The sequence below is a fragment of the Rhinopithecus roxellana genome, chromosome 16 (genome assembly GCF_007565055.1).
Source record: "Rhinopithecus roxellana isolate Shanxi Qingling chromosome 16, ASM756505v1, whole genome shotgun sequence".
Classification (NCBI taxonomy): Eukaryota; Metazoa; Chordata; class Mammalia; order Primates; family Cercopithecidae; genus Rhinopithecus; species Rhinopithecus roxellana.
In genome coordinates this window covers 21,383,556-21,411,467 of record NC_044564.1, presented here as the reverse complement: position 1 = coordinate 21,411,467, position 27,912 = coordinate 21,383,556, and the positions used below count along the sequence as shown (strand labels likewise).

The 27,912-nt window shown below is 49.4% G+C and overlaps 2 protein-coding genes and 1 pseudogene across 5 annotated transcripts in view; 2 read left to right on the top strand and 1 right to left on the bottom strand.

The window, feature by feature from the left end:
* The first annotated feature begins 672 nt into the window (after positions 1 to 672).
* GRHPR (glyoxylate and hydroxypyruvate reductase) overlaps positions 673 to 27,912 on the top strand; it is a 43,798-nt gene continuing 16,558 nt past the window's right edge. The window contains exons 1-10 of one of the 4 annotated variants that reach the window (XM_010369979.2): positions 673 to 954; positions 1,675 to 2,642; positions 4,662 to 4,792; positions 5,733 to 5,805; positions 6,353 to 6,469; positions 8,279 to 8,367; positions 9,538 to 9,642; positions 10,311 to 10,446; positions 11,789 to 11,919; positions 16,358 to 16,692. In XM_010369979.2, the coding sequence (XP_010368281.2) occupies positions 2,365 to 2,642; positions 4,662 to 4,792; positions 5,733 to 5,805; positions 6,353 to 6,469; positions 8,279 to 8,367; positions 9,538 to 9,642; positions 10,311 to 10,446; positions 11,789 to 11,919; positions 16,358 to 16,479 (1,182 nt within the window). In that variant the 5' untranslated portion in view covers positions 673 to 954; positions 1,675 to 2,364 and the 3' untranslated portion in view covers positions 16,480 to 16,692. Of the gene's footprint in view, positions 955 to 1,674; positions 2,643 to 3,523; positions 4,390 to 4,661; positions 4,793 to 5,732; positions 5,806 to 6,352; positions 6,470 to 8,278; positions 8,368 to 9,537; positions 9,643 to 10,310; positions 10,447 to 11,788; positions 11,920 to 16,357; positions 16,693 to 17,035; positions 17,171 to 27,912 lie in introns of those variants that run through there. The other 3 variants (XM_030919327.1, XM_030919329.1, XM_030919328.1) reach the window with 3 other exon arrangements.
* Positions 13,890 to 14,798, top strand: LOC104667513 (annotated as a pseudogene).
* Positions 17,716 to 27,912, bottom strand: part of ZBTB5 (zinc finger and BTB domain containing 5) — a 40,387-nt gene continuing 30,190 nt past the window's right edge. The window contains exon 2 of the mRNA XM_010369980.2: positions 17,716 to 22,144. Coding sequence (XP_010368282.1) covers positions 20,107 to 22,140 — 2,034 coding nt within the window. The 5' untranslated portion in view covers positions 22,141 to 22,144 and the 3' untranslated portion in view covers positions 17,716 to 20,106. The remainder of the gene's footprint in view (positions 22,145 to 27,912) is intronic.

The window sequence follows — 27,912 nt, the reverse complement described above, 5'->3', positions numbered from 1 at the left end:
TTTTTTTTTTTTTTTTTTTTTTTATTGTTAGAGACAGGGTCTCACTCTGTTGCCCAGGCTGGACTACAGTGGCACGATCACAGTTCACTGCAGCCCCAGCCTCCCAGGCTCAAGCAATCTTCCTACTTCAGTTTCCTAAGTAACAGGGACTACAGGTGCACACCACTACGCCTGGGTAATTAAAAAAAAAATTTTTTTTTTTTTTGAGACACGGTCTCGCTATGTTTCCCAGACTTAAACTCCTGGGCTTGAGCAATGCTCCTGACTCAGCCTCCCAAAGTGCTGGAATTACAAACCATGAGCCACTGTGCCCGGCCTGTTCCCAAAGAAACAAGAAAGATGTTTCTTGTACATCTTTCCAGAGATATTTAACACACAGGAATAGGCGATCAGGCGTCGTGGCTCATGCCTGTAATCCGAGAACTTTGGAAGTGGATTGCTTTGAGTCCAGGAGTTCGAGACCAGTCCAGTCAACATAGTGAAATCTGTCTCTGCGAAAAATACAAAAAATTAGCTGGGTGTGGTGGCACATGCCTGTGGTCCCAGCTGCTCAGGAGGCTGGGGTGGGAGGATCACTGGAGCCCAGGAGGTGGAGGTTGCAGTGAGCCAAGTTCGCACCACTGCACTCCAGCCTAGATAACAGACTCAGACCCTGTTAAAAAAAAAAAAATAGGCATATACTTTCTCCTATAAATGGTAACATATGCACTTTGCATCACCCTGTTTTCTCACTGGACAGAACATCTTGGAGATCATTCCACACTGGTACGCACAGGGCTGACTCACTCTTTTGATTGATGCAGAATATTTCACTGTAGGAATGAAGCATATGTAATGAACAGTCCACTACGAATGGACCTTTAGGTTGTTTCCCGTATTTTACTATTCCAACAATGCCACAATGAAGAGCCTTTGGCAGACAGCATTTTGCACATGTGTGAATACATCTGTAAGGTAAATTCCTAAAAGCAAAATTTCTGGGTCAAAAAAGATGTGCAGTCTAAATTTTGATAGCTACTGCCAAACGTTTTTTATTGAAGTTGCTTGATTTACACTCCTCCCAGCAACGTATGAAAGCACCTGTTTCCCCAATGTATCATTTTTTACATTGGTATCTTGCTGTAATTTTAATATGCAGTTCTTTTTTGAGTCAAATTGGGCACTTTTCATCTTTTTTTTTTTTTTTTTAGACAGAGTCTTGCTCTGTCACCCAGGCTGGAGTGTGCAGTGGTGGGATCTCGGTTCACTGCAACCTCCATCTCCTGGACTCGAGCAATTTTCCTGCCTCAGCCTCCTGAGTAGCTGGAATTACAGGCATGTGCCACCATGCCCGCCTAATTTTTGTATTTGCAGTAGAGACAGAGTTTCACCATGTTGGCCAGGCTGGTCTCAAACTCCTGACCTCAAGTGATCTGCCTGCCTCAGCCTCGCAAAGTGTTGGCATTACAGGCATGAGTCACCGTGCCCGGCCATACATTTAAAAGCCATTTCCTTTTCTGTAAACTGTACATTGGTATCCTTTGCATATTCAGATAAGCTGGGCATCTTTGTCTTAGGAACTATTTGTGCAATAAGGAAATTAACCCCTTGTCTATAAAATGAGTTGCAAATATATGGTATTTTTTCCGGTTTGTTGTCTTATGATTTTGTTTTTTTTTTTTTTTTGTTTTTTAGATAAACATAAGCCTGTAGCACCTGGTATTTCCAGGCAGTCTCCCATATACGCCCTAACCAGGCTTAGTTTCGAAGATCAGATGCATTCAGGATGGTACGGTTAATTTTTTAATGGAGAATTAGTTGTATTCTTATGGCTTCTGGGTTTCACACACATAGTATATCAGTTATTGATTGCTGCATAAAGAATTACTCCAAAATTGAACGGCTGAGAGCAACAGCAGTAAGTGCATTATCATCTCTTATGGATCCGGGGTTGACTGGGCTCTGGGCTCAGCCAGTGATTATCCTAAAGGCTCTTTCGTGCGGTTGTAGCTGTAGTCACATAGGAGTTGGCCTGGAGTCATCGGAAGGCTTCCTCACTCATACCTCTGGTCATTGACGGTGGCTGTCAGCTGGGCCCCCGGCTGTGCTGTTGGCCTGAACACCTACACATGACCTCTCTGTGTGTCCTGGACTTCCTCACAGCCTGGAACCTGGGTTCCTACCCTGGGCCAACCCAAGAGACAGAAAAAGTGGGGGTTTCAGTCTCTTAAGGCCTGAGCCTGCGGAAACAGGACCCTGAGCGTGTAGAGAAACCAGGCGTCCCATGAGGCCTTGGACAAGATACTGCTCCCTCTCCCCCGGGGCCCTGATTCCCCAGTGGCACGAGGCACACACCCCCTGCCACCCCCCCCACACAAGGACACTATGTCCGGTCACTGTGACTGTCACTCCCCGAGCACGCGCAGTCACAGCCCAGCCGCAACCGCGCACTCCCGCAGGCGAAGCCACACCCGCCTGCGCACGTCGCGCGGCGTTTCTCCCGCCCACTGCAGCCTGGCCCCGCCCCGGCCCAGGTCCATTCCAGGATCAGATTCCGTCCAGCCAGGTGTGAGTCGGCGGATGAGACCGGTGCTGCTCATGAAGGTGTTCGTCACCCGCAGGATACCCCCCGAGGGCAGGGCCGCGCTCGCCCGGGCGGCAGAGTAAGAGCCCCGCGCCCCGTGGGGGAGGGACGGGGCGGTCCCGGGGACCGGAGAGCCGGGCGGGGCGTTTGGGCCTTGTGGCCGGCTGGGGCGGGCTTGGAGTTTTGGGGAGGCTCGGAGAAAGTTATCTGGGGCCGAGTTCTCTCCAGAACTCTTAAGACGACGCTGGGACCTGCAGTTCCGGCTTTGGAGAGGGTAGATTGTCCCTGAGGCAAGGTCCAGGCTAATTCTCCACGCTCCCACAGGGCACGTGGGGTCAGGAACGTGGCGGTCACTGACCTGGCCCCTTGGACATTTGGCAGGGGCCTTTGATGACTTCTTCTTTATATTTACTTATCTTTATTTATTTTTTTTTTTGAGACAGCCTTACTCTGCTGCACGGGCTGGAGTGCAATGAATGGCCCGATCGATCGTGGCTCACTGCAGCCTCGACTTCCTGGGCCCTATCAGTTCTCCCACCTGAGCCTCCCGTGTAGCTGGGACTACAGGTGCAAACAATCACCACCGGTTAATTTTCTGATTTTTTTGTAGAGATGGGGGTCTCACTTTGTTGCTCCGGCTGCTCTCAAATTCTTGGGCTCAAGCGATCCTCCTGCCTCAGCTTCCCAAAGTGTTGGAATTATAGGTGTGAGTCACCATGACCGGCCTGAAGACCCTTTTAATTAATTTATTTATTTTTAAGACAGGGTCTCACTCTCATCCAGGCTAGAGTGCAGTGGCGCAATTATACCTCAAGGCAGCCTCAACCTCCTGGACTCAAGCGATACTTCCACCTCAGCCTTCCAAGTAGCTGGGACTACTACAGGCATGCACCACCATGCCTGGCTAATTTTTTATTTTCTGCAGAGACGAGGGTCTCACTGTGTTGCCCAGGCTGGTTTTCAACTCCTGTATGAAGGGATCCTCCCACCTCAGCCTCCCAAAGTTCTGGGATTACAGGCATAAATCACTGCACCTGGCCCACCCTTGCTAAATGGAACCCTTTTTGTGGGCCAACCTTACCAGGTGCTTCATATACATAACCTTTTAATCCTGGCAGCACTGTGAAGTCAGTATTATAATTCCTATTGCACAAATTAAAAACTGGAGGCTGGACTTAGGGTTAAGTTCCTTCCCAAAGCCACGCAGCTCCCAGGTGGAGGAACTCCTGGGAGTTCTGCATCTGACTGCTGTCTGATCACTGCATTTGATCAGATTTGCGTTTCCAGTGTTAGATAGGAATAGGATGCAACCCAGCCTCAGCAGCCAGTTCTAGGGGCAGATGAGATTTTCACATTTTTTTCACTGCAACAAAACCTTTGCCAAGGACCCGCTGTGTAGAGCAGGAGAAGGCGAAAGGCAGCAGCCGCGCTCATGGTAACAGTAGCTCACACGGTATCCTGCTCATGGGGAGGTGGATGAAGTGGTCAGTGCCCCGGGCTCCGTAGGAGGTGTGAGTAGCTATCCTGTGTCCTGCCACATAGAGGCTCCACACGTGCTGGCTGTACTGAATTCCATGGCAAGGGCCAGGAGGCATGGTGCACCACTGGGACAAATATCCAGTTCCCATGAGCTGCCGTGGAAGCGTTGGGTGGCCTTGACCTTATCTGTCCTGGCCCAGTCCAACTATGAGAGTTTTCTATTTCATGGACTTCACGGACAGGAAGAGATGCAACAGGCCATTGAATCCAGACCCCCCACCTGAGGCACACCCTGCCCCTCACAGGCCTTCCCTGCAGTTGGCTGCCCGCTTGGCCGCCCAGCCCTTGTGAGTGTGGGAAAGCTCTTCTCTGCTGACCTGAGAGCTGTCTCCATGCCTTCCCCCTTGCAGCTTAGGCTCTGCTCGGGGGCCCCTCAGCCCTCCAGCTGTCACCTGCTCTCTCGGGACAGTTCTGAGGCCACCTCTGCCTGACCCTGCCTCCCCTCAGCCAGCCCCGGGCAGCCTGAGGCCAGGGCCATCAGAGGCCAGGGTTCCCAGCTGGGAGGGGCGGACAGGTGTGCGGCTCCTGCTTCTCCTGAGGGGCCTCCCTTTCCCCGCAGCTGTGAGGTGGAGCAGTGGGACTCGGATGAGCCCATCCCCGTCAAGGAGCTGGAGCGAGGTGTGGCGGGGGCCCACGGCCTGCTCTGCCTCCTCTCCGACCTTGTGGACAAGAGGATCCTGGATGCTGCAGGTGCGCGCTGGGTGGGCAGGGGACTCGAGGGTGGCTTGGCCCTGTGGGCCCCTCAGCCTGCGCCGCTGGCTCCTGGGCTGCTCTGCAGTGCTGTCTGGGTTCTGAGGGCGTTTCCTGCGATACCAGGCCTAAGCGGGCAGATAGCTTGCTCTGGCACAGGCACTGCCCCTCCCTCCTGCTGTGAACCCCTTCGCGGGGGGGCCCTGGGAAGGCAAAGACCGTGCTGTGGAGACTGTGGGTGTGGGGAAGAGCATCCAAGGCCCTGGGTTCTCCAGCCACAACCTTGCTCTGTGACCTCCGGCAAGCCCTGCCCATTCTGGGCCTGTGCGTAGTATGAGGGAGGCCCTAGCTCAGTGCCAAGCTGCAGCAGGATGTCTTTCCGCAGCCGCCGCCATGGGTCTCAGCCCGTGGAAGGATCAGCCTCCCTCTGTGAGACTGTTGTGACAGTTTTGAGAAAAGGTTCAGACTCAGGCTGCCGGATGGGAAGGGACCCTTGTAAGTTAGTGCTGAGCCACCCCATGCCCTGGCCTTGGCCTGGAAGCTTTCAGGTGTCCTGCTTGCAGGAGAGGGTAGAGAGGGTCGCGTCCCAGCCACCTTCTTGGCACTCTCAGAGGTGTCCATGGGGGAGGCCCCAGCATGGCTGAAGGAGACCCGAGGCCTCACTGGGTGGACAGCCCAGTGGGTAAGAGCGGGGCCTTGGTGGCAGAAGCCCTGAGGTGAACCCAGCTCTGCCTGTGACTGAGCCAGGCTACTTCACCTCCCTGAGATGGAGTGTCTGAGGCTGTCAGGGGGGATTATTCAGAGTTTTACGTGAAGAACAGAGATGTCAGCCTCTTATTCTAAGAAAACAATAATAAGCGGTGTCCCCATGATAGTCCCCAGTGCTGTGGCTTTGAGTTCCTCGAGGAAAGATACTAACAAAGCACTTTCTGCACAACAGGGGCCAATCTCAAAGTCATCAGCACCCTGTCCGTGGGCGTCGACCACTTGGCTTTGGATGAAATCAAGAAGCGGTAACTGCAGCTTGGGATCTGGAGGGGGCCTAGCGAGAGGGGTGGGTATGAGAGAAAGAAAGACGAGCTGTTGATTTGTTTTTATTTCATATCCCTTGGCCATTCAGGGAGAATGTGAGGTGGCTGATGATAGAATCTGTCCACATGTGCACAGGTCAGTTACAATGAATCCCAGCGGTCAGAAACAGTGGGTAACTTCTGTGTAGGTGGCACCCTTTCACATTCATTATCTTTTTTGATCCCCACAACAATACCTTGAAGTAGCAAAGGCAGGTATTATTCTTTCTCTTTCAGATGAGGAAATTCAGAAAGGTTAAGTTACTTGTTCAGTCCTTGAACCCTAATCTTCCATCTTCATATCCTTCCAAAGCAGGAGATAATCTAAATAGGAATGAGGACTGACCGTTTTTGAGTGCTCATTTATAGTTCTGAGCTTCCTGGCAGGCAGATCCAAGAGGAAACAAAGTAACTCCATGGAAATGTCCCAGCAGTAGACATCAGTAAAGGTGGTTGAGGCTGATGTTACCACCACATGTTTGATTCATAGTGGGATCCGAGTTGGCTATACCCCAGATGTCCTGACAGATACCACCGCCGAACTTGCAGTCTCCCTGCTACTTACCACTTGCCGCCGGTTGCCGGAGGCCATCGAAGAAGTGAAGAAGTAAGTGAACGCAGGCCAGGCGCGGTGGCTCACGCCTGTAATTCTAGCACTTTGGGAGGCTGAGGTGGGCAGATCATGAGGTTAGGAGTTCAAGACCAGTCTGGCCAACACAGTGAAACCCCGTCTCTAGTAAAAATACAAAAAAAAATTAGCCGGGTGTGGTCATGGGCCCCTGTAATCCCAGCTACTTGGGAGGCTGAGGCAGGAGAATCATGTGAACCCAGGAGACAGAGGTTGCAGTGAGCTGAGATCACGCCATTGCACTCCAGCCTGGGTGACGGTGTGAGACTCCGTCTCAAAAAAAAAAAAAAAAAAAAATGAACGCCTGGCAGGAACATTGGCTCTGCTCAGCACTGGATCCTGATCACCGGTGCCAGTCTGGCCCACGCATAGTCCCTGACCCCAAGTGTGCTCCATTGAGTGAGGACTCAGCTAAAAGAATTAAAGCACGAGGCAGAGCTGCAATAAAGGCAGGAAGGGAAGTGGTGAGAGAAGAGGATGAGGGAGGACAAACAAGTTCTGCTGGTGGGTGAGGGCTGGCCGGGAGAGTGCGGATCAGGGAGGGTTTCACAGAATAAGTAGCAGGTGGGCGTCTGCTTGAGTCCTGAAAGCTGCGGGTCCACAGTCCCTTAGATGCCAAAAATCTAAAAAGGTCGGACAGCTGAAAGTTCTTTCATACTAACAGGAGACTATTTAAGGCTTTTATTTCTACCACTTAATGTGACTTTCCTAAGTTTTGCTGCAGGTGTAACACTGTTTGAAACAGGTGCTGCCCAGACACTGCAGAGGGTGATGTGTGGAATCTACCACCTGCACCATGCTGCCATTTTAAAGGCCAAACAATTTTAAAATCTAGTCTGAAGGTTTCAGATCAGGGATTTCGGCCTGTATATTAAGAGTTAGAGTTGGCCGGGTATGGTGGCTCACACCTGTAATCCCAGCACTTTGGGAGGCCGAGGCAGGCAGATTGCTTGAGCCTCAAGATTTAGAGAACAGCCTGGGCAACATGGCAAAACCCCATCTCTACAAAAAATACAAAAATTAAGCAGGTGTGGTGTTACACATTGTAGTCCCAACTACTTGGGAGGCTGAGGAGGGAGGATTGCTTGAACCCGGGAGGCAGAGGCTGCAGTGAACTGGGATCATATCACTGTACTCCAACCTGGGCGACAGAGCAAGACCCTCTCTCAAACAAAAAAAAAGTTGGGGGAAGCATTCCATGTGCAGTCATGGTGGGAGGTGTGCAAACGCAGGCTGTCACAGTGTGTGACCAGCAGCGTGGGCCCCGGCACGGGGCATGGAGGAGAGTAGACAGTGCTGAGTCCTGCTCACTGTCCTGTCTGGGGAGTCAGCATGTCTACTGGAGGTAGCTCAGGGCAGGCTCTGTCTCTTGCCCAGGGCAGCAGCGTGGGCCCTGTGGCTGTACTCTTTGTTGCTGCTCTAAAGTGCCAAAAGAACTTGTTTTGGAATCGTAAATCCTGAGTTTGCAGCCTCTTGCTCTCAGCTCTCTCCGGTTGTGTGACCTCAGGCAGGTCACCCTTTCTGGTTTGTTTTCCCATCTGCAAAATAGGATGAGAGCCAGTAAGGCCCCTTCCCGCCCTCAAGTTCTGTGTCCCTAGTGGCTTTAAAGGAGGAGTCGTTGCTGCTGCTCGTCTGCAGCGCTGAGGGGGCAGTGCCTCATCCCACTATCAGTCCCTGACCTGGAGGATGGGTTTGTACCTTGGACCACAGTCAGAGGTGCTGGGTTCTCAGCGGCCCCTCATCTTGGCCCAAGGCTGGGCCTCTCACCTACCACTTTCTCTCCTCTAGTGGTGGCTGGACCTCGTGGAAGCCCCTCTGGCTGTGTGGCTATGGACTCACGCAGAGCACTGTCGGCATCGTCGGGCTGGGGCGCATAGGTGAGGCCCCCACCTGCCCACTTGCCCGCCCCGGCTCTCACAGCTTTGGTTTGCATCCCTGGCACCACGTGTCTGAAGGCTGAGAAGACCCACATGCTGTCAGGGCACTTTGCCTGCAGTAGAGGTATCTCTAGTGAGGGTTACAGTTTTGTAAAACACAGGCAAATACATACATAAACCAAAGCAGGAGTTCCTTAAGAACTCACTAGGTGATAAAAGCAAGTTGCCTGAGGGTCAGGGGGCTTCACGATTCCAGCTCCATACAGAACAGATGAAGACTACAAATGCTGTGTTGGAGCCCTTAGGAGTGGTTACTGGTTACTGTGAGAGAGCCCATTCCCCCGACACCTACTCCAGCTTTGGTTCTGGAAGGTTTGTGACTCACGAAGCCCTAACTCGGGCCAGAGGGCTCCGTGGGCAGAGTTGATCTGCAGTTCTGCAGATGAGGCAGAGCCACTTTTCTTCCAGTGGCCGTTATTTGGAGAAGCCTGGCAGAAGGGCTTGGGCCTAGCCAAGCAGCTATCTATTGGGGTTCTCTGTCATCCTGCCTGGTGCAGGGGTGCGGGTGAGGGTGGAGAGTGTGGAGAAACTGTCTAACCAACGAACAGCCCTGCCTCTCACTAGAGAGTTGCTTGGAGGAACCCAGCAGCTTTGGGGCACGTTCTGAGCCTGAAAATCCAACTGCACAAATCCGCCTCAGCAGTAGCGTACATGAAAAGTGTAGGTCTGGGGTGAGCTGGCAGTTTGGCAGTGCCACCAAAAGTCAAATGGAGTCCGAGACTGCATTCGCAGAAGCAGAGGGTCCAGGATGAAGGAGGGGACTGCTTGACCAGGCGTCTCCTTTGTGAAAACTCTCTCCAGTTCTCAGAGGTTAGGAAAAACCTGAGTGGCTTTCCAGATGGCTTGGAGCATGTGAGGACAGCATCAGCCAGTGCCAGCCTCAGGGGAGCTGAGGTGCTGTCTCCAGATCCCTGGGGCAGTGCGGGCTGGCTGGGGGCTGGTTATGGCGGGGCAGCCAGCCCCCACCCACTTTGGGGGAGACAGGAGCAGGCAGCTCTGGGGCTGTGCTGATGGAAGGGTCTGCCCTGAGGGCCACTGTCCCGGAGCTGCTGGGTGGCGCCCCTGCCCTCTGCGGGACTGGGAACGAGACATGGACTCTCCTTGCTCTAGGCCAGGCCATTGCTCGGCGTCTGAAACCATTTGGCGTCCAGAGATTTCTATACACGGGGCGCCAGCCCAGGCCTGAGGAAGCAGCGGAATTCCAGGCAGAGTTTGGTAAGTGAAGCTTGATTTCCACAGGAGCCTATCTGTGTCCAGTTGAGAGGCACTATTTTCTCTCAATGGTGGCATTTTCAGGCAGAGGGCAGGAGCTCCAGTCATGTCCAGGGGCTGCTGTGTCTGGTAGATGTTTAATCTACCTGCCCCTGGACACAGGCCCACTCAAGGGGCACAGGGACTTACCCAGGTCCTCTCCGTGCCAACAGAGCAGTCCAGGGCTCCCGTCTTTCAGCGTCCTGTGTTGCCATCCCCGTTGTGGGCGGAGCAGCGGGGATGGTGATGGGTGCGAGGAAGGGCTGGGCACTTGCACTCGCTTTTCCTTCAACTGGCAAGCACTACCCTAGCCTCTGTGCGCTTTAATCCAGGCAGATCCAGCCCCTGGCAGGTCCACAGCCTGGTGAGCAGAAGGCAGGCTGGATCTCAAGCTTTCCCCACGCCCCTGGACACTTTGGGCCCTGAAGGTGATTAAAGCCAGAGTGGTCCAGATCCCATTGTGTGTGATTTGACTTTGTGCACTCATGAGAGTTGTCCAGGTAGAGACTCGGCCTTCAGGAAGCATCTTGGGAGTTTCTGTTATGGGAGTCGGGAGCAAAGGACTGGTTTCCCACCATCTGGTTGTCCCTAGCCTGGGACTCAGTGCCTGATGGACTCCTGCCCTCCCTCAGTGTCTACCCCTGAGCTGGCTGCCCAGTCTGATTTCATCGTTGTGGCCTGCTCCTTAACGCCTGCAACCAAGGGACTCTGCAACAAGGACTTCTTCCAGAAGATGAAGGAAACAGCTGTGTTCGTCAACATCAGCAGGTATCCTAGAGCCACCTTACCCAGCAAGCCTGGAGAGGAGCCGTCCCCACTGCTGCCATCTGGAGATTTTCTTCCCCGTGGGTTGTTGAGACCCCAGGCTGAGCTTGCTGGTTTCCATAAACCAAGCAACTCAGAAATTCATGGGAATACACGAGAGCTCTGCACAGGGAAGAAGAGCCGTCGGAGTGGGCCTAGCCTGCCTGCTTCTCAGCAGTGGCCCCTGCCTGGCAGGGCCTGGCACACAGCAGGGTGGCTTCAGGGAGTGTTCCCAGGGAGCCTCAGCTGGCCCATTGTTCTCAACCACAAAGGGCCAGACTTCAGGATCTGAAGGGCCCTCTGGAGGCCGCCTCCCACACTGCTGAGCCTGGCTTTGGCTGCCTGTGGTTCAGTGATATTTTGAATCTTACCCTCCTGGGCAGACAGACCCTAAAACTCACGTGGTTGTAGTTCCTCACACTGTCCCTAGGGCTGCCTTCAGGCCACTGAGCATGTATGGGGGTCAGACCTTCCTTCTCTGCCACTCCAAGCCCTTCCTAGCTGGTCCCCCTTGAACCTATTTACCTAAGTTTAGGGGAAGGGGGATTGGGTGAGGTCACCCTGAGGACTTACGCACCCCGAAGGTACCTGTAATTACCAATGTTTAGCTACAAAACAGGTGACCTGGGAATGGAAGAGTGAAACATGCAGGACCACAGGACTCGCACTGCTGGCTGGCAGCAGTCATAGCTGCCGTGTACCGGGTGCCTGCGTGTACCCAGGACAGCCCAGGACCCTGTATTACTTAGTGCACAATACACAGTCTCTAGAAGATCAGTTCTTGACTTCAGTGGCCGCTGCCTTTGGATGTGGTTAGGGATGTGCTCATTCCTCTGCTCTGGTTTAGGCAGGTGCCTGATAGCACACTGTGGTGCTTCTCAGTGGGGGTCTGGGGGCCAACCAGATCAGAAACACTTGGATGGGGCCTAACACAGATGCCCTTCTGGGCCCTGTTCATGCAGTAGAGCATGTAAGAAAGCTTTAATCCTCCCAGCATGCCTGGGAGTTAGGTGGTATTCTCCTTATGTCACAGAGCAGATAATTTGAGACACAGATAATTCGAGGCACAGAGAATTTGAGAAACTTGCCCAAGGTCACACAGCTAGGAGGAGGCAGGGCTGGAGTTCTCTGAGTATATAAGACTTACAGACATACTGTAAGTATACCTACTAAGACTTAGTGCTTTAAAAGTCAGTGCCAAGTGCCAGGTGAGTGGAAAAATTCATTCTGTGTAGGTTGTTCTGCCTCAAAGGTGGCCTGGGCAGAGGGATCTTCATGGTACCCATGTCACCACTGTCATTCCCAGGGGCGACGTTGTAAACCAGGACGACCTGTACCAGGCCTTGGCCAGTGGTCAGATTGCAGCTGCTGGACTGGATGTGACGACCCCAGAACCACTGCCTACAAACCACCCTCTCCTGACCCTGAAGAACTGTGGTAAGAACTGCATTTTCTGATGCAAACTCCCTGCTGCCCTGCAGGACCAGTGTTTTCGAGGGGGTCCTGAGGGGCTGGGTGTGGAGCTAGTGTGAGTAAGTGCTGAACCCAAAGGGACACACCAGGGACTGTAAATGTTTACGCTGTTAGTGACATGAGTGTATAACAGGAGCAGTCCTCTTGAGCATGTTCTGCTGGGTCTCTGTCCCTAAAGGAACAGAGTGTAGGTGTGAGAGGATTTGTTTTAGGAAAAAAAAAAAAAGTTGGCCAGGTGTGGTGGCTCACACCTGTAATCCCAGCACTTTGGGAGGCTGAGGTGGGCGGATCACGAGGTCAGGAGTTTGAGACCAGCCTGGCCAATATGGTGAAACCCCATCTCTACTAAAAATACAAAAATTAGCCGGGTATGGTGGTGTGCGCCTGTAGTCCCAGCTGTTTGGGAGGCTGAGGCAGAAGAATCGCTTGAACCTGGGAGACGGAGGTTGCAGTGAGCCAAGATTGTGCCACTGCACTCCAGCCTGGGTGACAGAGTGAGACTCCATTTCAAAAACAACAACAAAGTGGGCTGACTACATGTCTACATGTGTTACACCACAGTGACTCGTGTAAAACCTGTTACTCTAAATTGCTATTACCAGTTTATGTGTGAAAAATTAAGTGTAATGACAATGCCAATATTTATAACTCGGCCAGTTTTTCAAGCTGTTGTTTCACAACAAAGCCCCCTTCTCTCTTCTGCTTTGTGGGGCTGGGCCCAGGCCTCTGCACACCCCATTTCTGCTGTGCCAGCTGCACTGGCAGGCCCTCACAGTGTGGGTGTGGGAGGGCCTGCTTCCTCCTGCCCTCCCTTCCTGTCTTTGGGGGAGTGGCAGCAGCACTTCTTAACCTCACAGTACCAGTTTGCTCCCCATAGTGGCTGGGGAATCCAGTTTGCAGTTTTTCCAACACTTGGTGAACCAGCCGCACTGAGCCCCACTCAGAGATAAAAGCAACAGCCAGTCAGTGCCCCTGCCACAGAAGTCTGAGTTGCAGCACTACAAGTGCCTCCGGCAGTTGCTACCTCTGTGCTACCATAGTGCAATGGTTCTCATACTTTTTTGTTTGTTTGTTTTTTTGAGACAGAGTCTCGCTCTGTTGCCCAGGCTGGAGTGCAGTGTTGCAATCTGAACTCACTGCAACCCCCACCTCCTGGGCTCAAGCAATTCTCCTACCTCAGCTTCCCGAGTAGCTGGGATTACAGGTGTGCACCACCAGGCCCAGCCAATTTTTGTATTTTTGGTAGAGATGGGGTTTGTCCATGTTGGCCAGGCTGGTCTCAAACTCCTGACCTCAGCTGATTCACCTGCCTTGGCCTCCCAAAGTGCTGAGATCACAGGCATGAGCGCCCGGCAGCTCCCGGCCAAATCTCATACTTTTGTGTTCGTCAGAATCACCTGGAGGAGTGACTGATCAAACACAGGTTGCTAGCCCCATCCTGAGGGTTTCTATTTCAGCGGGTCTGGGGTGGGGTCTGAGAGTATGTGCTCCTCATTGCTCCCAGATGCCACTCAGGCTGCTGGTCCTGGGACCACACTTTGTGGTTTGGATTTTTGTCACCTGCTCAGTTAGTTAACAACTTTATGCGTAATGATTCTTTATGTTAAGATCTGCTCAGGTAGCTGGTGGAGTTTATGCCTCCAGACTAACAGAGTGATCAGGGCCTTAGGTTGTCTGGGCCAGTCTCTGTCTTTAATTTGCATTCTGGAATGGACACCTAAACAAAACGTCTTTAGCGGCTTTTCCCAGTGAATGCTCCCATTATCGCAGCCCTTGGAAACTCTCCCGTCCCTCCCCCCACCCCAGCCTGCAAGGAGCACTGGGTGTGATGTCAGGGCTGTCACCCACAGCCAGGAAAACTGCCCTCCCACCCCTACCCCAGGTCCTGGAATTCAGCTCAGGGCCCCCGGACTGCTTCAAAAGACAGTTCTTGGTCTGAGGAGAGGGCGGTCAGGGCATGAAGCTGCAGTCACCGCCGCTGTTTGTGCAAAATCTTAAGCACTGGGCTGTAACCATGTCCTACTGTCGGCAGGAAGGGAAGGATCCAATCATATTTGTGATGAAAAAAGACCATGCAGCTGCAAGCAACGCAGCTGATGACCCCAGTGATCCCTGTGAGGGGAGCATGGATTGAGGCTGCTAAATGGAGACAGTAGCTGGAACTGCCTGTGCCTTGGGGGAATGGCCAGCGGCCCCTGTGGGAAACAATTCAAACTGGACTTTTCCTGCTCCCACTATAGTATGGAAAATGTCAAGGGGTCAGGCTGTGTAGACCAGTTGTGGGGCCATGCAGGAATGCATGCAGAAATACCCAGATCTTTGTCCCCAAGAAGGTGAGGAAGAGGTAGAGGAAAAGCCCACAGACATGTAGAAGCAGCAGCTCCCACTGAGGCCACTGCAACCAAAGAGGAGGGGTCAAGTTAATGAAGGCCATAGAGTTAATGAAGGCCATAGGACTCCAGTCCTCCCACCCCCTCAGAGTGACACGGACCTTTCGCAAAATGCCATTTAGTCACCCTCCAACAAAGTGTCTTTTCCTCTTGTCCTGTAAACTCTAATGTACAAAATAACATATTTTGATGATCAGGGGTCTTGGCCTCTTGACATATACACTGAAAAAAATGGGGGTTGTTTCTATGCGTCCTGTGTAAACCTGTCGGCAAATGTAGCCACCACTTTTGAATTCTCCTAGATGGCCCTTAATTTTGCCACTTTGAAATAATGTGCTACTCAATCTCAGCAACCAAAAACCATTATCCGGGAATGTTTCTTGTGAGTGAGCAGATTTATTCTGATTCATTATATGTCTAAAATGTTGGGGTGGGGCTGGTTAGGGTGGCTCATGCCTGTAATCCCAGCACTTTAGGAGGCCAAGGCAGGAGGATCACTTGAGACCAAGAGTTCGCATCTAGCCTGGGCAACATAGTGAGACCCCATCCCTATAAAAAATTTAAAAATAGCCATGTGTGGTGGTATGCACCTCTAGTTCTAGCTGCTCAGGAGGCTGAGGTGGGAGGATCGCTTGAGCCTAAGAGGTTGAGGCTGTAGTAAGCTGATTGTGCCATGGCACTCCAGCCTGGGCAACAAAGCAAGACTCTGTCTCAAAAATTCTTCTCTACTAGAAGAGGCCAAATGGTCAGATGCAAATTTCTCCAAACCCATCCTGACCTTGAGTATGTATAGGGTTACTGTACTTCATTCCTGACATATTTTGGTTTCCATGTTGGCACTGAGCTCCCGGTTTTCTATTTGGATGGTGAAAATTTGGACCCTGTCATTCACAGTCCCTTCCTAAGTGTAGGGAAAGGCTGGTTTTTGCTATTCCTTGTTATTCTGAAAGCTGTGGTTTGGGGTCCGTGTTCATGCTGGCTCTCAGTTTGATCAGATGCAATGTTCTTGAGAGGTGGGGATCTAATTACCAGAAAGGAGAGGAAACTAAGTACTCAATTATGGCTGGGCGTGGTGGCTCACACCTGTAATCCCAGCCCTTTGGGAGGCCGAGACAGGAGAATCACTTGAGGCCAGGAGTTCAAGACTAGCCTGGGCAACAAAGACCCCATTACAATAATGATGAATGTAAAGAAGAAAATGTACTCAATTAAAAGGCTGGCCTCAAACTCTTGGGCTCAAGTGACCCTTGCACCTCAGCCTCTGGAGTAGCTGGGACTACAGGGATATGCCACTGCACCCGGCTGACAGTTCTCTGGAGGCAAGTAACTTCACTTGCCCTGGGGTGGGATCGGAGATAACTGTGCTGTTCAGCATTTCATTTTGGAGTTATTTCTGTAGATCAGAAACCTTGTGGTCACGTGGCATCATTTTCAGGTGCACATGGTACAGGTGCATAAACTGGCACCCAGGTTCACCTGTTTTTGTTTTTGAGACAGAGTCTCCCTCTGTCATCCAGGCTAGAGTGCAATGGTACGATCTCAGCTTACTGCAACTTTTGCTTCCAAGGCTCAAACAATCCTCCTGCCTCAGCCTCCCAAGTAGCTGGGACTATAGGTGTGGGCCACTACACCTGGCTAAATATTTGTATTTTTTGTAGAAATGGGGTTTCGCCATGTTGCCCAGGCTGGTCTCGAACTCCTGAGCTCAAGTGATCTGCCTGCCTTGGCTTCCCAAAGTGCTGGGATTACAAGCATGAGCCACTGCACCTAGCCCTAGAATACAAATATTTCATCACATTGTAACTGGGTTTTAGTAGCCTGGAGGCCCTTCACTCTGTTAGTCTGAACCTCAGCTCTGGGGGAGTGTCATGCTTAGTGACCAAGGGAGAAAAGGCAAGGCATGGAACCATGAGGTAGTCTCTATTCTTCTTACTGGCAAACCCAAGCCATGAAAACAGCCCAGTTGAAGTCTGCTGAACCACCCTTCTTATCTTCCTCTCTCTCCTTTCCAGTGATCCTGCCCCACATTGGCAGTGCCACCCACAGAACCCGCAACACCATGTCCATGTTGGCAGCTAATAACCTGTTGGCTGGCCTGAGAGGGGAGCCGATGCCCAGTGAACTCATGCTGTAGCCAAACAGTAGAGATGGAGGGCCGGGAAGCAAACCGTACCCCGGTATTCTGTCAGACGCACCCAGGCTTGATTTGGATCCACAGGCACAGCCAAGGGAAAGTCTGATTCTCTGAGGAAAGAGTGATTCTGATAGATGTACTTGTCACATTGGTGGCTGGACACACTTGAGCCAAAAGTGTGTAATTCTATTATTAAATAATTCTCTGAGAGACCGTCTTGGCCTGTAAATGGGGAAGCTAACAAGTGCGTATGGCTGGGCATGGTGATGCACCTCTATGGTCCCAGCAACTCAGGAGGCTGAGTGGGAAGGATCCTGAGGCCAGTTCAAGGCTGCAGGGTGCTATGATCACTCTTTAAATCGCCACTACACTTAGCCTGGGCAATGTAGCAAGGACCTGTTTCTAAAAAAACATTAAAAATACAAAGAGCATCTGTTTGAAAGTCACAACATCCAATGATCTGCCTGGCTCTGCTTCCCACCCCAGCCCTCAGCCCTGGGCATTTTCCTTATTGGAACCTGTCCAAACCACCTTATGCCTCATCTTCTCTGCCCAGATTCCTTCACTTGTCCCTCACCAAGGACGGGACAAGCAGAACCCAGTTGTGACCATGGCACTTGAATATGATACCTAGACCATCAGGAAAATTAAAGAGCCCTTCCAGAAAAGGAGTTAACTGGAAGAAATGAGAACTAGGTAAGGACGTTTAACACTCTTATTTTGGTCAAGAACAATTAGAGGTAGGTGGATTTAATTTTAAAATTAGTTTCAGCACCTACACATGGTTCCCTTTGCCCATCCTGTCCCCCCAGCCCCTCCCTGCCCCCAGGTGGATGGTTTTTTTTTTAAATCACCACCTTACCCACTCTTCTCCAAGGTCAGGCCACAGCACTGCCATTGCCAAAGCCCTGCTCTGTGCTCAAGGAATCAGCTTCCAGAACTGGCAGATGGAGTTTCCAACTTGAGAGGCAGGTCCAGGGAGCAGCACAAGATTAGGCAGGCCCTTGGAGAGCAACTGGGTAAACTGAAAGCAAAATCTCATGCATGTGCATAGCTCAAAGACAGAAAAGGAAGGCGGAGGAAGGCGGAGGAAGGCAGAAGGGAATGATTTGAGGGGAATGACCAGTTAACTTACTAGGTTTGGTTTAAAACAAAGTACTAGTCAAAGAAGGGCTGGCAAAGAGATATCACCCTCTTTTGTTTCAACCTTAATAACCTAAAGAAAAATAACACATATTTAGAGGCATGAATATGACAAATTTTTTATTTCAAAATCTCAAGTTGTAACCAGCTATAGCACCACTGACATGGATGCCTTGATAGAACTCTATGATCTGATCATCAGAAAAGATTCTACATGATCACGCCAGACTATAATTAAGGCTAACCAATCAAAATTCAGGTACCCAATACCAGTTATAATCCAGATAGAAACTACAGATCATAGGAACCCTGGGACTGGTTTTCCAGTGAACCCTGGAATTATTTTTTAAGTGCTACAGCATGTACAAGGACACTGGCCCACAAGCTTGCTTCTCACACGTAGAAACTGACCGACTAAGAGGTAGATGAGAGATTCCAGGTTCCATCTAGCAGTGGAGAGGCAGGGCTCCAGCATGTATCAGAGATAAGCCCCAAAAGCAAAGTCCACTTATGCTTCAGCAGAGGTGAGCGGGCAGGCTCCTGGCACCACTTCCTCCAAAGGGAAGGGAAGGAGCCCTGTGTCACTGGCTCCTCTCCCTGGGTCCAGGTGGGGCCTCTCGTTTTCTCCAGGCTTACCCACTGTGTCCCAAGGTTAATCTCACAAGACACTCGTCCCTACATCACATAAAGGGTGGATGGGGAGCCTCCTAATACCATGTCAACATGACCTCTAACAAGGAGCCACACACAACTGAATTTCACAGGACCCCATATTCTCCAGTGGGCTCTTTCCCACATCTACTCGAAAGGAATCGTGGCTTTCCCTTTGGGCTTTTCTTCCTGGGAATCAGTCCATGGGAGATGCCAAGCCCCGCTGGAACATGAAATTATCCACAGATGTGTAACTGCATACTCTAACAGGAGAGGAAACACGCTCATTTTTGTTTCCAGCTACACATACTTAGCTTTCTAAACACAAAAACTGAATATCTGAATTATGCATGATGGTTTGGTATCTCTAAGAAAGCATATAAAACATAAAATGAACTCATGTTCGTGCATGAATTAAACTGACTTCATGAGTCCTAGGGAGATGCATTAACCTGTGCTGTTCCCCTGGACGCACACTTGGCCTCACACAGGTGCCACTAACAGCCCCGATGGCACAGTGTCAGAGGACAGCAAGGTGGGGCTGGGGAAGTGAGGATGCAGGGCCCAGAGAGACCCTGGGCAGTGACCCGAGTGCCTCCAACAGTCTCAGATGCTACTTGATTATTTCTATGCTATGGGCTGTCAACTCTTAAATAGGCTACAAAATATTTACCCCATGCACTACTATGTTTGGATTTCAAACAATTTTAAACATTTGGGATCAGATTGGGGGAGCAACAAATAATAAAATTAGGGTCTGTACTGTTAAAGTATAGTATATAACAGTAATAAAACCCGTGTGGGGGCATTTTTGGTTAATTTGTCATCGAAAACAGTAATCTAAACCTGGGAGAGCTGCTATATGGGGAGGGGAGAGTGAAGAAATGAAGTGGAGAACAGGCTTGTCCTCGGGTAGGATGTGTCAGCTTAGACTGGCCCTCAACATCTGGATGGAGCAATGGGTAAATGTGCCATGGAAGACCCCACAAAATGACTCCACATCATCAGAACAAAGACAAACACAAGCTCTTTTCTGACTTCCTAACATAGAACTGTAACATCTGTAATACAAGTTGGTTAAAATACTGCTCAAACAGCACATACGGAAACAATACCTTGTCACTCTCTACAAGTACATACTCCATTTACAATTTGGTTTTTAAACCAGAAAAAACTTAAAACATCTATCCAACAGTGATGTATTCAAAAGTATATACACCTAATAGTCCAAGAGAATGCTCACTCTGGACCCAGTGTCAGCACCAAAGTGCAGTGTGTGTGACTGCAAATCAGGTAAAAATAAAAAATACAGTACTTTCTGAGGCCTAGGACTAGCTCAGGATACACTTTAAAGCATTTGTGGCAGACAGGCGTGTCCTCAAAGGCCTTCCTTTAAGACAGGCACCAAATCACCACTGGTTACACATAAGTGCATTTTGCATCACTGTATAGGGATAATAATATTCCCATCAGAAGGTATAGGAAATTTAAATGCTACACAGTTTTACAAAAATTACTAGAAAATTTTTTTTGCACTTCAACTTTTAAATTTTTAAATGTGCCACTTTCAACATCAATTACAAACTACTTTCTGACTGCATTACTCAACCCTAAGGAAGAACCTGGTTTCAGGGATTGCATCCCTTTCCCAAGACGTGCACTTGATTCAGAAATGCAGCAGCACAACTACATGTTAGTTCTCCGGTTATTAGTTGCTAAACTGCTTAAGAGCCACTGGGCAGCTAGAAGCCTCGAACCCAAAGGCATTAACTGCTTACCAAAAGAAATTCAGTCCGACAACTGGCCTCAGCGTTGTCTTGTAAGGACAAACAGCTAGAGCAAAGTGCTGGGAAGATTGCTGCTCTGCCAGCGCAGGCAGGTAGTCTTTGAGTGCTTATACAGGTGGCTGGACTGACTAAACCTCTTGCCACACTTCAGGCAGGCGTAGGGCTTTTCACCTGTATGAACACGGATGTGTTTCTTGCAATCTGTCAAAGTCAGAAAAGTTTTGCAGCAGATTTTGCAGGCATACTTGCGAGCTCCCTCTACAACCAAAACATTGTGCTCTGATAAGGCCTTCTTGCACTTTGACAGAACATCTGCAGATGCTCTGGTCAATTGTGGAGGGCCAGGCTGGGAAGGATGGCCATTTTCAAATGAGGATGTAGCTCCATTCATCATTAGCTGGGAACTGGTAGAGTTTTCTGGGATCTGTGAGCTCCTGACAGAAGTTACAACTGGCATTTTGGGAGCTATGCGGCGATAGTACGGAAAGTTACTGGCTCCTCCCCTTGGGGAACCTATCATTACCCTGGAGAAGGAGGAGTGGAGGCCCAAACCAGACCTGGAAAAGTCCATCCCAAACTGTTCCCCTCCTTGGTAGCCTGAAGTCTGCACACACGGCAGGCCCATCACCTCCTGCATAGGCCTGACGAAGTGGGAGTCTGCAGGTTCACTAAATGGGTTCTCTACATGGGAGCCAGGGGCAGAGGAGGGCCCACCTGCAGGCCCAGCCTCTGGACTCAACAAATAAGGGGCCTCACTCTCCAGCCTGCAGTCACTAGTGGTGTTTGGGATATTATCATCATTGTTCTGATTTGCAGTAAAGTTATTTCCTCTGCTCTTGTTAAGAAAATTTGAAATACTAAAAGTGGACTTATGCTCTAGGTTATTTGTGACCTCCAAAATGTGGATATCACCTACCCTGTCTGTGCTAGACTGGGGATCTGAAAAACTCCGATCACTGCTTTCAGGGCTGAGGTCTATCTTCTCAGCACTGACCACAACTCCTTCCACTTCTACAGACTCGCTGCCTTCTGCTTGTGAGGTCACATCGCTCACTTCATCCTGAGGCTCAGGCGAGCTCAGGGGCTCAGATTTAACCACCACTCTCATGTGCTCCTTCTCACCAAGGCCAACCTCAGGATTTTCACACTGAAAACTACTTTTCTCAGTTGCAGCTTCCTGATCAAAACTAGTCTCAACCTGAGTTGCACGAGAGGCCATGGACAACTGTGCCATGTTGCCAGCACTGTTATCAGACTGGCTGGGCACCTGGGCATCTTCTTGAGTGCCAAAAGACTGATCAAACATGATCGCACTGTCTTCCTGGTTATCAGTCATTCCATCAGCTTTAGGATTATCCACAATTTTCAGAGAATCTGGTGAAAAGAACTCCTCCCGAGAATGAACCCCTGAAGGCCCATTCTCCGGTGTAACATCTGAAATGGCAGACTCATCCATGGAGGGTCGGAGGCGCTGCCTGGCCCGCTCTTCTGCAGACTGCTTGCGCTTATGAAGGCGTCTCATGGGGAAGGGCGTGCGCTGATCCAGGTTACTGCGCATGGAAGAGCTCATGGGGGCTGGCTGCTCCTCGCCATTCTGGCTGGAATTGAGGGCTGAGCTCACAATACTTAGTCCCAGCTGCTGTAGCATAAAGGAGCGCTGCATGCGGGCGTTCTGCTCCTGAACGCGCTCACTGGGGGGAGACATGGGCAGCGTCCTTGTCGTTAAGTAATGTTTACATGCCTTAACAACAGAGTTCAAATGCAGGTGAGAGGCTGCCAATAAGACATCCATAACATTGCTCTCCCCCAGCATGAGGGTGGAGGTATACATCATGTCAATCAGTGCAGCAAAGGCCTCTGCTGTCACCACCTCGCTATCCAGCTGGATCATGTTCATGGTCTGATCTCCTTCTGCCACTGAGAACAGGGCTCGGAAATGCGTGCTGCATGCCGCCAGCACGGAGCGGTGGGCTTTAAAGTGTCTATTCCCTACCACAATGACACAATCACAGAGCTGGCCATGAAGTCTCTGGTAGTTCAGCTGCTGGAAGATTTGTTCAAAGTGACCAGGAAAATCCATGATTCTACAGGAAAACAAAGAAAATGTTAAGACCTAGAAAAGCTTCAAAGTCAGAACACAAAGGGTATGATGAAAAGAGTGGAATGGATGGCCAAGCTTGGAGCTGTGAAGCCTGTGATATCTCTGATAATGGGCACATACACTAAGAGCTTGTCATATAAGGAGCAAATGCCAATTCAGCCATCAGCCCAGAAGGCATGCACACATGTGGGCCCAGCTACTGACAGGCTTCCCTTTACTCTTCATATGAGCCATGTATAACACTAAGGGGCTAAGTTAGTAAGAGCCATGTATAACACTAAGGGGCTAAGTTAGTAAAGACCAGTGTGTGAGTGATGGATATCTATCCCACAGAAGTTTGTTAGAGTTCTGCATTCCCTAACGATGAGGAATGAATGCCAAGAAATTCCAAAATCTTAGGAACCTTAAAGAAGTGAAAAGGGCAAATTAATATTAGTGTGGAAGATTTCCAGTTATAGGGGGTAGCAGATTGCACATACGCATTTGCCCCCTGTTCATTCTTGAAACCCCACTAAAATGACACTAAGCCAGGCGTGGTGGGTCACACCTGTAATCTCAGCACTTTGGGAGGCTGAGATGGGCAGATCACCTGAGGTCAGGAGTTCAAGACGAGCCTGACCAACATGGTGAAACTCCGTCTCTACTAAAAATACAAAAAAATTAGCCAGGCATGGTGGTGTGTACTTGTAATCCCAGGTGCTTGGGAGGCTGAGGCAGGAGAATTGCTTGAACCCGGAAGGTGGACGTTGCAGTGAGCCAAGATCGTGCCATTGCACTCCCAGCCTGGGCGACAGAGCGAGACTTCATCTCAAACAAACAAACAAAAACACTAAAGTTTTTTGGTTTCGTTGTTGTTTTAAAGGTATACACCCACAAGAAAAAAGAGAATGAGAAGGGCTTCAACAGCATTTTGGAAGCTGGGGAGCAGGTAAATCAGTGCTAACTGACTCAGCACACCCCAAAAGTGAAAATCCTAAACTGGCAGTGGATAAAACAACCTAACATATAAATCTCATTCCCAAAGGCCAAGGAACTGGTTGCCCTTGCCAGGGGAAATGGAATGAAGGTGTGGCTAAGGCAGGAGGCCTGGCTGAAAATCTATCCAATAAAAAAAACAAAAACAAAACAAAACAACCCTAGGCCAGATGCGGTGGCTCATGCCTGTAATCCTATAGCACTTTTGGAGTCTGTGGTGGGAGGACTGCCTGAGCTTAGGAGTTTGAGACCAGCCTGGGCAACAAGGTGAAACTCTGTCTCTACCAAAAATACAAAAAATTAGCTGGGCGTGGTGGTGTGTGCCTCTGGTCCCAGCTACTCAGGAGGCTGAAGGGGGAGGATCACTTGAGCCTGGGAGGCGGAGGCTGCAGTGAGCAGAGATTGCACCACTGCACTCCAACCTAGGTGAGAGAGAAACCTGTCTCAAAAAAAAATTAGCTGAGTATGGTGGTGTGCACCTGTGGTCCCAGCTACTTGGGAGGCTGAGGTGGGAGGATCACTTGAGCCTGGGAAGTCAAGACTTCTGTGAACTGTGACTGGACCACTACACTCCAGCCTAAGCAACAGAGCAAGGCCCTGTCTCAGAAAATAAAATAAAAATGAGTGAATGAATAAGAAGAGGAGAAGGAATTAATCAGGTCCAATATCTTGACTACAGAAAGAGAAAAGTAAGAATACAGAGGGTGAAAATGATGTAGGAAATGGTTTTTGTTTTGTTTTGAGACAGAGTTTCGTTCTGTTCCCCCAGGCTAGAGTACAATGGCACGATGTCGGCTCACTGACCTCTGCCTCCCCGGTTCAAGTGATTCTCCTGCCTCAGCCTCCTCACTAGCTGGGATTATAGGTGCACGCCACCACGCCCGGCTAATTTTTGTATTTTTAGTAGAGACGGGGGTTTTACCATATTGGTCAGGCTGGTCTCCAACTCCTGATCTCAGGTGATCCGCCCGTCTTGGCCTCCCAAAGTGCTGGGATTACAGGCAGGAGCCACTGCGCCCAGCCAAGAAATGGTATTTTTTTAAATTTTGAGAACTGAATAAATTTTCTTATTAAGACTAACAAGGCCCAACAAGTACTCAACAATATGAAGATACAAATCCCCACACTAGGCTGATATCAGGAATAAAATTGGCATTTGTCTTTGCCATAGCAGCATTGCAAGCTAGAAGATGACAGTTCCTTCAAAATTATCCAAAAATATAATTTCCAACTTAGAATTCCACACCCAGCCAAACTATTAATCAATTAGGATAAACTAAGGTATTTTCAGATAAGAACCCAAAGGTTTATCCTTTCTCAGGAAGCAACTAAGATTGCAGGAAACAGGAGACTCACTAGAGAAGACAGGCAAAGGGAACCCCAAGGATAATGATGAAGCCCCAGATGACAACTAGGCAGCAGGCCTGGAGAGCAAAAGCAGTCAGACTGGAGCAGGAAGGACTCCAAGGAGTGGGTCTCCGGGGGGATGGAAAAAAGAATGGATAACCTGATGTGATTGCGAGTGCTTAGAATTTACCAGTTCTATCAAAATGTGAAAATGGGGCTGGGCGCGGTGGCTCAAGCCTGTAATCCCAGCACTTTGGGAGGCCGAGACGGGCGGATCACAAGGTCAGGAGATCGAGACCATCTCTGGCTAACACGGTGAAACCCCGTCTCTACTAAAAATACAAAAAGCTAGCCGGGCGAGGTGGCGGCGCCTGTAGTCCCAGCTACTCGGGAGGCTGAGGCAGGAGAATGGCGTGAACCCGGGAGGCGGAGCTTGCAGTGAGCTGAGATCTGGCCACTGCACTCCAGCCTGGGTGACAGAGCGAGACTCTGTCTCAAAAAAAAAAAAGATTAGGATAGAATGGACAGCATTCCCCGAGTGCTATGTAAACGTCACACGTGATCAAACCAATCTGTGGGCCCTACGTAAATCAGATACCACCTCCTCAAGCCTGCCTATAAAATCTGGCAAATTCTGCCACCGGCTGGTCAATTCCTTTCAGAAACCCTTCTGTCTCACTAGAGAGAGAGCTGTTTTCCTTTCTCTTTGTTTCTTTCTTTGGCCTATTAAACATCCACTCCTAAACTCCTCGTGTGTGTCTGTGTCCCAAATTTTCTTGGCCCGAGACAACAAACCCCAGGTATCTAGCCCAGACAAGGAAGCTACTTCCAAAAAAAAAAGCAAATAAGTCTTTGTATCATTATAAAAAGTTCTGACCTCACAGACCCCTTGAAAAAGTCTAGGGGGCCCATACAGATCACTGGACTATACTTCGTGAACTGCTGATCTAACAAAAATTTTAATTATATTCACAAGACAGAAGAATGAGTAATATGCATTGAGCAAAACTGGTAGAATTACAAGGAGAAATTAACAAATGCATAAAGAGTAACAGTCTTACCTTTAATCAAGGAAGATGTCAATAGATAATGCCTAAACTGAAATTAAGAATTAGTTCCTGCCAGGCATGGTGGCTCACGCTTATTATAAGCCCTTGGGAGGCCGAGGCGGGCAGATCACCTGAGGTCAAGAGTTCAAGACCAGCCTGGCCAACATGGTGAAACCGTCTCTACTAAAAATACAAAAATTAGCTGGGTGTGGTGGCACACACCTGTAATCCCAGCTACTCGGGAGGTTGAGGCAAGAGAATTGCTTGAACCTGGGAGGCGGAGGTTGCAGTGAGCTGAGATCACGCCACTGCACTCCAGCCTGGGCAACAAAGCAAAACTCCATCTCAAAAAAAAAAAAAAAAGAATTAGCTCCAAGCATATTATTTAATATATATATGTAATTACCAAAAGAATTAGCTAAGAGTTGAAAGTGGTAGTCCTGGAGAAGAGAAAATGGAAAATAGGAACCTGGGCAACATGGTGAGACCTCCATCTCTACCAAAAACACAAAAAAATAGCTGGGCGTGGTGATGCATACCTATAGTCCCAGCTACTCAGGAGACTGAGGTGGGAGGATTGCTTGAGCCCACAGGGGTGGAGGGTGCAGTGAGCTGAGATCATACCACCTGCACTCTAGTTTGGGTGACAGAGTGAGACCCTATCTCCAAAAAAAATTTAAAAAGAAAATGGAAAGCAGGGAAGGTAAGGCCTGGTGTTTGTCTTAAATCTTGTAGAACTACTGATTCGTTAAATGATGTTCACTGGCTAGGCACAGTGGCTCGTGACTACAATCCCAGCATTTTGGGAGGCCAAGGTGGGTGGAACACTTGAGGCCAGGAGTTTGAGACCAGCCTGACCGACATGGCGAAACCCTGTCTCTACCAAAAATAAAAAATTAGCTGGGTGTGGTGGCACAGGCCTGTAATCCCAGATATTTGGGAGGCTGAGGCACAAGAATCGCTTGAACCTGGGAGATGGAGATTGCATTGAGCCAAGGTAGTGCCACTGCACTCCAGCCTGGCGACAGAGTGAGACCATCTCCAAAAAAAAAAAAAAGACATGCACTTAGCAAATTTACATATACTTTCAGTAAGATAATAAATGTAAAAAGAAACCCTGAAGAGACTATAACCACATACATACAATTAGTAAAAACTGTCATTATCACCCCCTAAAAGGCATCAGTACTAAATAGTTTTGTAGGAAATATCTATCAAATGTTATGGAGAGGATAATTCTCATATTATTTAAGGGACAGAAAGCTTCCTATGATACAATAATGATATAAATAGTTATTGTATCACAAACCAGGTAATGCAACTATTAACACAGTAAATACCAATCTTTCTGAATGGATCAGGAAGAATGATTCATGCACAGTGAAGGGCAACCTATTGCTGTGGTTGTGTAACTGCTCAATAGGTTCACCGTGCCTCTGCCTACACAGAGATGATTTGTCAAGACAGCGGAACTGCAATAAAGGGGAATTCACACAGAACCAGCTGTGTGGGAGGACCAGAGTTTTACTATTACTCAAATCAGTCTTCCCGAAAACTCGGGGATCAGAGTTTTTAAGGATAATTTGGTGGGTGGGGGCCAGTGAGTCAGGAGTGCTGATTGGTTGCGTTAGGAATGAAATCTAGGGAGTTGAAGCTGTTCTCTTATGCTGGGTCAGTTCCTCGGTGGGGGATACAGAACTGGTTGGCAGGTCCAGGTGGGGCCGTCCAGTTGTCAGAAATGCAAAAACCTGAAAAGACATCTCAAAAGGCCGATCTGAGGTTCACAATAGTGATGTTATCTTCAAGAGTAATTGGGGAAGTTGAAACTCTTATGACCTACCTAATGATGGCTGGTAATATTTAGAATTCCAGCCCCTCTCATTCTAACTTGGTGTCTGGTGGCCTTTCATTTGTTTTACAAGAACAGTTTAGCTTTAAACTGTAAACAAAATTCCTTCCCAAGGCTAGTTTGGCCTATGCGCAGGAATGAACAAGGACCGTTTAGACGTTAGAAGCAAGATGGGGTCGGTTAGGTCTGGTATCTTTCGCTGTCATAATTTTCTCAGTTATGATTTTGCAAAGGCAGTTTCAATCGCACTGACTGAATTTTAAGATAAGCTATTTAATATCTAGTAACAGAAGCACAACTCACAGTAAAAATGGGGTCATGAGTTAAACCAAATGCAGCTGACATACTAGCATTATTTTTGATATATGTTTTGGCCATCCCCAAAACCCAAAAGTCAATATTCCAAGAATTAGTTGGAAATAGCAGTGTATATCACTATTAATATAAAGCTCAAAAGTGATTCCAAAGACTATGAATACAAAGGAGGCTTAGATTCATACTGTTTTAATTAGGGTTCCCCAGAAACAAACC